This window comes from Corticium candelabrum, chromosome 10 (genome assembly GCF_963422355.1).
Source record: "Corticium candelabrum chromosome 10, ooCorCand1.1, whole genome shotgun sequence".
Lineage (NCBI taxonomy): Eukaryota > Metazoa > Porifera > Homoscleromorpha > Homosclerophorida > Plakinidae > Corticium > Corticium candelabrum.
This window is the reverse complement of record NC_085094.1, coordinates 2,827,920-2,838,618: the sequence shown is the minus strand read 5'-3', so window position 1 is coordinate 2,838,618 and position 10,699 is coordinate 2,827,920. Positions and strand designations below refer to the sequence as shown.

Here is a 10,699-nt window from a genome sequence, read left to right as displayed (position 1 = left end):
CACACACACACACACACACACACACACACACACACACACACACACACAGACACAGACACACACACACACAGACACACACACACACACACACACACACACACACACACACACACACACACACACAGACACACACAGACACACACACACACAGACACACACACACACACACACACACACACACACATACACACACACACACACACACACACACACACACACACACACACACACACACACACACACACACACCTAGAGTTATACACTCAGTCATTGACTCTATTTCAGGTGATCGGCGACAAGCATGGTCCGAAATCAGCTAAGTTGCTGTCCGATGAAGAGGGGAAAATGCTACTAACCTCGATGCGAAAAACACTGAACATATCAATAAGACTCATACACGTAATTCGCAATCCATACGACAACATTGCTACCATGGCCATCCGGGCATCGAACAAAAGGAGTTTCATCTCAGAGGTTTAATATTAATTGCTTTAGGTATTAATTAATAGATAAATTTGTCTCACAAGTAAATGTTACAGGGAAAGGTATTGGACGAACCAGACCGTTTATGGCAACAGACCCGGATATACTCTAAGCTTCTTGAAGACAACACACAGCTGCGAGCCTGGTTTCATGTACTCGACGTCCACAATTCTGATCTTATTGCACATGCTGTGGAGACACTAGATGAGATATGTCACTATCTTCACATCCAATGTTCAAGCCAGTATTTGTCACACTGTGCGAGCGTGGTGTTTTCGTCTCCTTCAAAGACGAGAAACAACGTGAAGTGGACACCGAAAGTGAGAGCTGCTATTGAAGAGTTGATAAAGACATATCCATTTTTGAGTCGTTACGGCTTTGATACGAATTAGCAGTGATTAATTAATTAGGAAATATTTTGCATCACGTGATCTTGATACGCGTAATTTTAATTAACTTTAACACACATTTTATAAATAAATGTGACTTACTATTTTTTTGTGTGTGAGCACTGAAGTTTTAGACTGTCAGATGCAAATATATTTTAGTAGCTATATTAATTAATTAAATCACATGCTGCGACTAACGGTCTGGTAGTCCGAGGGAAGGTTCCAAAATGGCGGCAGGTTACAGTCTTCTTACATCGCAAAGACAGCAGAATGGCAAACTCATTGTCAACTACGTACCTCAAATCATGTCCGAAGAGGAGCTTTCCGGTCTCTTCGAGGCCATAGGACCCCTAGAGAGCTGCAAGTTGGTGCGAGACAGAAACTCTCAGGGAAGTCTCGGATACGGCTTTGTTGTCTACCAGGACCCGGCAATGGCCGAGCAAGCTGTCGCTGCTCTTAACGGGCTGAAAGTGCAAAACAAGAGACTCAAGGTCAGTTACGCACGACCATCTGGAGTAGACATAAAGAACACGAATCTCTATGTCGCGGGCTTGCCGCCGACCGTCGTCGACGACGACTCTCTAGTGGCCATGTTTCGGCCGTTTGGTAATGTTATACAGTCGAGGCTTCTTACCGACGCGAATGGACGTCCGAGGAACGTTGGGTTTGTGCGTTTCGACTCGCGGAGAGACGCAGAAAACGCGCTGGCCGCTCTGAATGGCCAGGTTCCCGAAGGGGGGACCCTCTCGCTGACAATTCGTTACGCTGAGAGTAATCGAAAGAATTTGCAACAAGAACAACAACAACAACAACCGACTGCTTTGTTAGCATCTGTGTTGGCTGCGCAGCAGCAGGCGGGCATGATTGCTCAAGTTCAGGCGCCATATTTCCAGTCTCCACTAACTGCTGCTGTTCCGGGTGTCATGCCTGGTGCGATGCCTGGTTCCATGCCTGGTGCCATGCCTGGTGCCATGCCTGGTGCCATGCCAGGTGCTGTGCCTAATGGAACAGCTACTTCAGCAACTCCAGTCAGTGGAAGCTACGGAAGTAATGTTACTATTCAACCTGCACCGATGCCAGGAGTTCCAACGGGATATCCAGTGGGGTTACCCAATCCAGCTATGGCGGGAAATGTTGCTCCTTCGATGCCTGGTGTGGCACCCGCATTGCCTCAAGCCACTCCTGGATATGAACAGCAGAATATGGCAGCATTCGGTGTGGCTGGCATGAACCGTCTTCATCAGCAACATTTTAATCCTCTGGCTGCCAGCACTTCTCAAGCAGGGTTTTGTTTGTTTGTATACAACATACCGGTGACAGCCGAAGAAACGATGCTCTACCATTTGTTTAGTCCGCATGGTGCAATCTCCAGTGTTAAGATCATGAAAGACGAGAATGGTATAGGAAAGGGCTTTGCCTTTGTCAATATGGTGAAGTACGAGGAAGCGTGGCAGGCGATTACCGTTCTGAATGGTCAAGAAGTGGAGGGAAAGACGCTGCAAGTGTCGTTTAAGACGCCCAAAAGTTCAAAGATAAAGTGAGGTGTGATGTAAAATGCCTTTGGCTCGTGGTATCAAGACTTGTGACGTATGTATGTTTTCTCATTGTGATGATTTCAGCAACTGTCCGTTTAATTTCGTAGCTAGTTAACGTACTGCATTGTTGTTGAAACTTGATTTTCATGACTGCTAGTATTTAGATTCGATTCCTACTTTGGAGTTGATTTCCGTACTGTGCACTTTACTTTATCTCGTTTCTTGGCGTATGCAGTTATGTTTATTGCAGTTTACGTTTATTCTCTGTGCAATGTATCAACATAAGTCTTAGTATTGGCTTTGTTTTGATGTCTTTCGTGGGAGAAGAATGATTCTGATTTGGTTATGTGTCCATTTTCTGGATTGAGTATTGATGTTAGTCGTATACTCAACTGTTTCTGTTTACTTGGCAATTTATTGCAATGTGCAATGCTACAGTGGATGGATTGCTGCAATGCATTTTTACTAGTGAGTTACTTTGTTAATGATGACATCATTCATATGAGTTGCTATACAGAGTTGGATGGATGTTATCTAAAGATGAATTTTGAATTTGCTAGTCTCATCATGGTATCAACGTATTCATCATATTTTTGGTGTTTGATTGGTATTGATATCAGTTTTAAGCTTTTTCCTGTGTTTGCAATAAAATAATCATCTTTGCTGTCTTTTATGTGACTCCATCATGACTGTTATCCTTGCATGTTGGTTTAGACATGGAAGTTATATTGTTCAGGTGTATCGTCATGGTGGTCACACACATGGGGGTTGCCACTTTTCTTTACTGACAGTGTTGTAGATATAGTTATGTACTTGTACACAACATTCATCGATGCAAGTGATGAAGATGTAGTTGCTTTGTGTTACTCGTTTTTGGCCAGTACATTTTCATTTGCATTTCTGTAACGTCATTCATTTCATCGGCATCTATATATCAAGTTTAGTAAACAAGCATGGATGCTCATGAGATTTTATGCATATTCTGTGAGCTATATGATACTTGAGTTCAGGTTCTTTGTGGTTTGATTCCAATTTATGGACCGTTGAACTACTGTGCAAATGATTGTATTGTTGTTGCTGTGGTGCTTGTCTTGTCTATTTACAGGGTGAGAAGCAGAGTGAGGGATGAGATGGTTGACTCAAAGGTACACGGCAGGCTGGCAGGCTGGCAAGCTAGCAGGCTAGTCGCACTTTGACTTGACCAAATTTGTATAGAGTGTGGTCTTTGTTGTATTGACATTGATAGTGTAACTCATTCAAAGTACTAATTTTGCCAATCATTGTGGAGATTTGTCTAGTCTACATAATGGATTGTCTTGAACCATCTGAAGGTTAACTTTGTGACCAACCATATCCCGGATATTGTCTATCCCATACTTGATCATTGTTGGCCTACAGAAAATTAGTACATAGCATTTCTTGACAGTTCTTGACATTGCCCATCCACCATCACTTACCTTTCCAGTGACAATCCCCATGCTATAACGGAGACGTCTTTGGGTAATCCCATTGGTAGCAACATCTCGGGTCTGAAGACGCCACTGTTGCCTATTTCGACCCACTTTTGCAGTCCTATAGGGAATTTGAAGTCAGTTCATTAGAACGGGACAAACACATGACATAACAAACAAAATGTTCATGGCTAGCTATGTGGTGTGTGTGTGTGTGTGTGTGCGTGCGTGCGCACGTGTGTGTGTGTGTGTGTGTGTGTGTGTGTGTGTGTGTGTGTGTGTGTGTGTGTGTGTGTGTAACAGCATCTGTGTGACGTGTGTGTGTGTGTGTGTGTGTGTGTGTGTGTGTGTGTGGTGTGTGTGTGTGTGTGTGTGTGTGTGTGTGTGTGTGTGTGTGTGTGTGTGTGTGTGTGTGTGTGTGTGTGTGTGTGTGTGTGTGTGTGTGTGTGTGTGTGTGTGTGTGTGTGTGTGTGTGTGTGTGTGTGTGTGTGTGTGTAACAGCATCTGTGTGACACGTGTGTGTGTGTGTGTGTGTGTGTGGTGTGTGTGTGTGTGTGTGTGTGTGTGTGGTGTGTGTGTGTGTGTGTGTGTGTGTGTGTGTGTGTGTGTGTCAGTGTCACTGTGTGTGACTAAATTCAGATACATCAGTCAGGTGTCTAGTACATGTCATGTGATTGGTGGGTTAAACTCCATTTACTGCTCATAACTTATTAATTAAGGTCATGATAATTCTGTTGTGCTTATCTGTCTGACTGCCAGTTGAATTGTTCTATAGTGAACAAGTAACAAACCTTCATGATAGCTGAAGACTTCCATGCTTGGCTCAGTGTAAGGATTAAAAGCAGGTTTGAAACGAAGTTTCATTATTCCTATATCAAATATATAAACAATAAATTGTGCCAGCAGTGTTACCAATTAACCATATACCGAGCTTCTTGAAAAATTCGTAAAGAATGCCAATGAGATCACCAAGAGTCAAATTATAGTCGGCAACTACTCCCTCGATTTGGTGGAATTCAGCAAGGTGTGTTGCATCTAGGGTTTCATTACGAAACACTCGATCAATAGAGAAATACTTGGCTGGTCTGAATGTTTCCTGTTGCAAGGAAAGAGTAGATTGTTTACCACACACACACACACACACACACACACACACACACACACACACACACACACACACACACACACAATGATAATTATGTATGTGTCAGTATAGCCCTACAAGATGGATGATGGGGTCTATCTTTACCTCCATCTGGGCGCCCACCAACCCCCGCTTCTGTGCAGTCCAAATGGTGATCGATGACCACGGTTTTGCCCACGGTGGTTGGAGGTGGTCAGGAGCGACCATCACTCGACAAACGTCAACATCACTCCACATGTCCTGATGACCACCGCTATATATTTGGCTAGTGTTTTACTTGGTCTAAGGTAATGAGCATGGAAAGAGAGCAATCTATATAATACCATCTATTGCTCAGGGCAAGAAGGTGGTGGTAAGTTCCAACACAGCAGTCTGCATATTAGCGATGAGCTAGGCAATATTTTGGACACCCTGTGACAGAGCCAGCCAGTCAAAGTCGTCTTCAGGTTTTTTGCTACACAGGAGCGCTGGCTGTTTGAAGCCTGCAGCTGGTGCATGGATTACAGACATCTAACCATGCCATAGTATAAACGTGAAATTGGGCAACATAGTTTCCCGAATGTTGACAGAAGTTGCAGTTACTTCGTCTGCTCTTTCAGATCATGGACCGTCAACAATGCGATACATTCTGTTTGGCGCTTTCTTGTCTGTTTTGTGATGATGCTTGATTGTCTGGGCGCTTGCTCTACTTCTTCCTACATCTGAAATAAACAACCACTCCGAAATCCTGTGCAGAATGCTGGATGACTAGCCGAATTGATATAGACTGACAGCATTATAATAGCCACAAACTCTCAAACAGTATGCTCAATGGAGTAACCATCCAAAAAGCACTGTACGTCATTGTCAATGAACCATTCACCAGGAACAAGGTTTAGTCTCATGAACATGAGGCATGAAAACAGACATGTATCTCGATTTTCTTTTGTTACACATACAAACCATGATACAGTGGCCTTTGTCGTTAACCAACACTATTATTACATATATGATGATTACCTAAAGGAAGAGTCTACGAATATGAAGGAGGCATTGAGCAAGCTGTGGCCACTAGCTGCCTAGTTCACTAACTCATTAGTAACTTTCTTTGCTAACATAGTTTTCTCTAGGACTCTTTAGTTAGTTATTCTCATTGCTTCTATATATAATATATGTTTATTATTAATTAGCTAATCATGACAATACCAGATTGTATGAAGAATGAGGGACAATACCGGATTGTATAAAAAAACAGTAAACAGTGGTTGACAGAAAACGAACCTGCTGAGCCAGTTTGTAGAGCATTCTTGCACTAACAGCTGTTGTATGTGTCCGCAGAATGTTCTTTTTAGCTTCCTCTAGTTTCCAGTCATATAAATACCTGACATACAACCCATCGTCAACTAATTGAAAGCAACCAATCTTAGTGATGCTGTTAATTTATACAAGAGACTGCAGTGCCTTGAACAATAGACATCACAATAAGTACAATGAAATGGATACATCGAAGCAATTACTTAGCTTTCATCAGAATTTCAACAATTTCTCAGTAGAATGAATTGCTTTTGTTATTGGATTGTTGTCACTACGTCACAATGGTGCGCACCCAACACTACACCTACAACTAAAACTACTGGTAAATAACTAGATCATTACCTACTGTATATGGTGTCTTAGGGCTGGGTCAAGTAGCTGCCTTCCAACAGTGCTCTTTTGGTTCATCAATTGATGACACTAAAATAGATTTTCTGTGTTGCAGAATGGTGTACCGATTAAAGTTAATTCTCATCTACCATTTAGCTACAGAGAGAATCTCGTATTGGTGTATTGGTAAGTGCAACACACAGATGTTACCACATAGCATCATAAGCTGTGCAGGTGCTTGTCAATCTGAATACAATGCTGAGATGGCAATAACAACAACGATTAGTACTGCTACAAGTAGCACACACTATGACGCAACGAGGTGGAGACATGCATTATGACATCAGAAGGTAATGATCTGATCTACAATAATCTACAATGGTATGCAACAAGTGAACCGTATTGTACAGATTTTGATGTCTCTGTTATCTTCTAGAGAATGATATCCTTGCATACAATTAAAACCAACAGGCAATGTTAGCAAAACTTTTTGGGAAATTGGTATATTATACAAAGATCTAGGCAGGTTAATAACACGTAGAATGGACAACCCACATTTAGTTGAGTTGAGCACAGTACCAACACACTGCATGGCTACTTGACATTATTAACACAGGTCAGCACAACGTACAGAAGTACTGCTGAGTGGCATACTCCTTGGTTTACCTAGTGGTAATGGTCATGCAGTATAACAAGAAACAGTATGTGTAATAATAATAACTATACCCTTGAGATCCATAGCCACCTTCAGAATGGACTGTCTTCACTCTCTCTAAGTAATCCATTGGAAAATCAGTTGCATGACGAGGTTCTATATCACAATACAACAGATTAGTCACGACTTGATGTCTGAGGCTCGAGAACACTAAATATTAACCTTTGACAAAAAATGTGTCGTGCATGTCTCGTGCTGGATGTTGCTGGGGTTGAAACAGAGCATCGAAATTCCAGAAAGAACTTTCAACAAAGTTATTTGTTGGCATTTCACTAAACCTGTAATCATGATTAACTGTTGGTACTATTGGTGCATCCCTTCACCAAACATGTAATATGTTGACCCCATTTCTAAGAAGATCTGGCGATATTCGGTCCTCACTTTCATCAGTGGGTGAAGATGACCACTTGGAGGCATCACACCCAAAGAGTCAAAGTTATATGGTTTGAACTTCTTGTCTTTCCACGAACCACTGAAATAAGCAAAAGGGATAACACACACACACACACACACACACACACACACACACACACACACACACATACACACACACACAGTGTTCTCGCCAGAGGCGGCAGTGCCTGCATTTTGCCGGTTGGGAAGGAAAAATGCCGGTTGGGAAGGTAAATATAGCTGATTTTGCCGGTTGGATGGATTACAATTATTGCCAAGTAAGAAGAAGGGACTATGGTTGTGGAGACAGCCTGCTGTGAAAGCTAAACAGCTACATGTCAGTAGGGTACCTGTATCACATGTTAATTGCATTCTCACCTTGCCATTGGCACGTGTGCACCAACAGGCTATCAAGATAGGAATGCCATTTTGCAAAAGACACCTGCACATCCACATGTACACCTGCACCTTCTCTTACAAGAATGTTGTAACTCATTTCTTTACTAGGGCCTTGTATATAAGGTGTCATGGTACATCTGAATAGCTATATAACCTATAGTTGAAGTTTCTGTACTAGTAATGGCTGCATGTGTCACATACAGTGACGCTGCATGTTTCACATACGGTGACACTAAAATCCTTACTGCTCACTTCTTGATGGCTCAGACAGGCAGGAGTGTTCAGTGGATGTGTCTGCACGTACTATAGGTAATGTATACATACTGAATTGTGTGCGGATAGTGTCTATATCACCTGTACCATCCTAAAATCTAATGCAAGTTGAAGATGACCTAAAATTAGGCAATGATGACGTCATCATCCGTTATTAATGGCGTCATAATTCAATTAGCATTGCCGGTTGGGAAAAAATCCTGGCTAGAACACTGACACACACACACACACACACACACACACACACACACAACCAAGCATACTAGAATACATATTCACTCACCATGACATGCACATGCATAACAACAACAACAACAACAACAACAACAACAACAACAATCCTACTTACTGGGTTATCACATAAATAAGCACACAAGTACATCCAATACCACAAGCAACAGGTAATGCGCTAGATGGCACTTTACACTTACAAGCACTCACCCCTACTTTGACAGTAACAATCAGCTACACATATGCAGTAAACAAGCAACAGATGAAACCAAACAATAAACACATTTAGCCTTTGCCCATACTACTAGGCTAATTGCACTTGAAATCAGCAAACAATCAGACAAACACAATACATCTACATTAGATCAGTCTACACGTGCATGTGTTGTTTGACGTATTCTGATCATCTCACTACCTTGCCAACATCTCCGGTGTGAGGTCTGTCTCGGGCTTCTCGAGAGAAGTAGTAAATTCAGATCCCTTTGTTACCAGAAAGCTCTTCACAACACTACATGATTACACTGTGACAAGTACTGTGTATAGCAACTGATCCTTCTCTCAATAACATACACCATGTTGATCAGCTTCCTCTTCTTCAATTCCTTCAATTGCTGGTCGGACACTTCTGTCACATTCCCAGCTGCAACTTGTTGCAATTGCTGCTGCACTGTGTCCACAATGGTATTGACCTGTCAACCAGTGATCGCTACATTACAAGCAGGCAAATGATGCTTCATAATTTAGGACCTTCCGAAACACTCTTGGACCGTCCTCTCCTTTTTTATCTATAGTGAGCCAACCAGCCGACATTGCTTTGCTAAATCCCACTTTTGCATTTGGGGAGGATTTCTACCAAATAGAAACATTTATTCCATTGAGTTGCATATGTAGGTTAGTGTATTGTCTGAAACATTGTGAGCAAGAGAAACTCTACAGTGGAGCCTACCATATATCATATAAATTAGGAATTAAAATTCACAACCTCAAGAAAGTCACATCTCGCTGACCTTAGTATACAGGTCATCTGGTGTGTATATTAATTAATTGACTTACCAAAGAGCACTGCAGCCATAAACATTGCATGATCTTGACTGACATATAAATACACTAATTATTACAACACTAATAGACAAAACAGACTGACAGATAGACGAAGAGGAACAGACACACGTACACACACACGTGCACACACACACACATGTATACATACACACACACACACACACACATGTATATACACACACACACACACACACATGTATATACACACACACACACACACACACACACACACACACACACACACACACACACACACACACACACGTGTACACCCACCCATAGACACACACACACACACACACACACACACACACACACACACACACACACACACACACACACACACACACACACACACACACACACACACACACAAACATACAAACCATATTCGTACGTCCTTATATGATTCCTAACAGAATACCATTAAATGTGATTGCAAAGTGCCTTTTTCTGGGTGAATCGCCGCAAACAAGATAGCCTCGTGACTTCCTCTCTGTGCAACTTCCTCTCCTTCAGATGTCAACTCCCACCGTTCAGACTGCTGTTGTTTTGCGATAATAATCTACAGAAACAGCCCTTCCAACGTGCTTTACACTCTCCTCTTCTAACCCAGTAACTCCTCACATTTCCGGATCCAAGAGATTGGAGACTCTTTACTGTGCCAACGATTACTTGATGATCTACATTCAATTTTTTGGCTACATCGCTTGTATTGATACTGCCTGTCTGGTCTACCAAACTCAGAACCATTTCCTCTACTGGTATGGTGTCTTCTTCTTCCGCCATTCTAGAGCATCCGGGCTACACAACATCCGGACACTTGTTTTGTTTGATGAAATAATTTAGCTAACGCTACTAATTGTACGTAATGACAAAGTATAGACCAACTGTAGATTACTACAATTTTATATTTACGCACTGTTCACTACAAAAGTAACTGAATTTTCTAGTCAAAACTGTGACATATTTTAAACCATCACGTGGTTTTGTCTATCACC

The 10,699-nt window shown here is 42.0% G+C and overlaps 3 protein-coding genes across 3 annotated transcripts in view; 2 read left to right on the top strand and 1 right to left on the bottom strand.

Moving 5' to 3' along the window:
• LOC134185921 (uncharacterized) overlaps positions 1-877 on the top strand; it is a 1,876-nt gene extending 999 nt beyond the window's left edge. The window contains exons 3-4 of the mRNA XM_062653806.1: positions 286-474; positions 540-877. Coding sequence (XP_062509790.1) covers positions 286-474; positions 540-875 — 525 coding nt within the window. The 3' untranslated portion in view covers positions 876-877. The remainder of the gene's footprint in view (positions 1-285; positions 475-539) is intronic.
• A 183-nt stretch (positions 878-1,060) lies between these two features.
• On the top strand, positions 1,061-2,705 carry LOC134185922 (ELAV-like protein 1-A). The gene has a single exon (XM_062653807.1). It carries the CDS (start codon positions 1,100-1,102, stop codon positions 2,411-2,413), a length of 1,314 nt encoding a protein of 437 aa, XP_062509791.1. The 5' UTR covers positions 1,061-1,099; the 3' UTR covers positions 2,414-2,705.
• A 953-nt stretch (positions 2,706-3,658) lies between these two features.
• Positions 3,659-10,497, bottom strand: LOC134185920 (phenylalanine--tRNA ligase alpha subunit-like). The gene is made up of 13 exons (XM_062653805.1): positions 10,326-10,497; positions 10,123-10,263; positions 9,384-9,485; positions 9,207-9,325; positions 9,052-9,144; positions 7,684-7,812; positions 7,503-7,618; positions 7,352-7,436; positions 6,263-6,362; positions 4,786-4,954; positions 4,650-4,727; positions 3,865-3,979; positions 3,659-3,799 (listed from the first exon to the last, which is right to left on the bottom strand). Exons 1-13 carry the CDS (start codon positions 10,485-10,487, stop codon positions 3,685-3,687), a joined length of 1,524 nt encoding a protein of 507 aa, XP_062509789.1. The 5' UTR covers positions 10,488-10,497; the 3' UTR covers positions 3,659-3,684.
• Positions 10,498-10,699: the final 202 nt, after the last annotated feature.

Bases quoted from the DNA above. Each gene is read 5' to 3' on its own strand.
- LOC134185920 (XM_062653805.1), bottom strand. From the start codon at position 10,487: ATGGCGGAAGAAGAAGACACCATACCAGTAGAGGAAATGGTTCTGAGT. The intron at 4,955-6,262 runs GTTCGTTTTCTG...TCCTTGCAACAG, and splicing joins TCTACAAACTGGCTCAGCAG to GAAACATTCAGACCAGCCAA. The intron at 3,800-3,864 runs GTAAGTGATGGT...AATTTTCTGTAG, and splicing joins TGGGGATTGTCACTGGAAAG to GCCAACAATGATCAAGTATG.
- LOC134185922 (XM_062653807.1), top strand. From the start codon at position 1,100: ATGGCGGCAGGTTACAGTCTTCTTACATCGCAAAGACAGCAGAATGGC.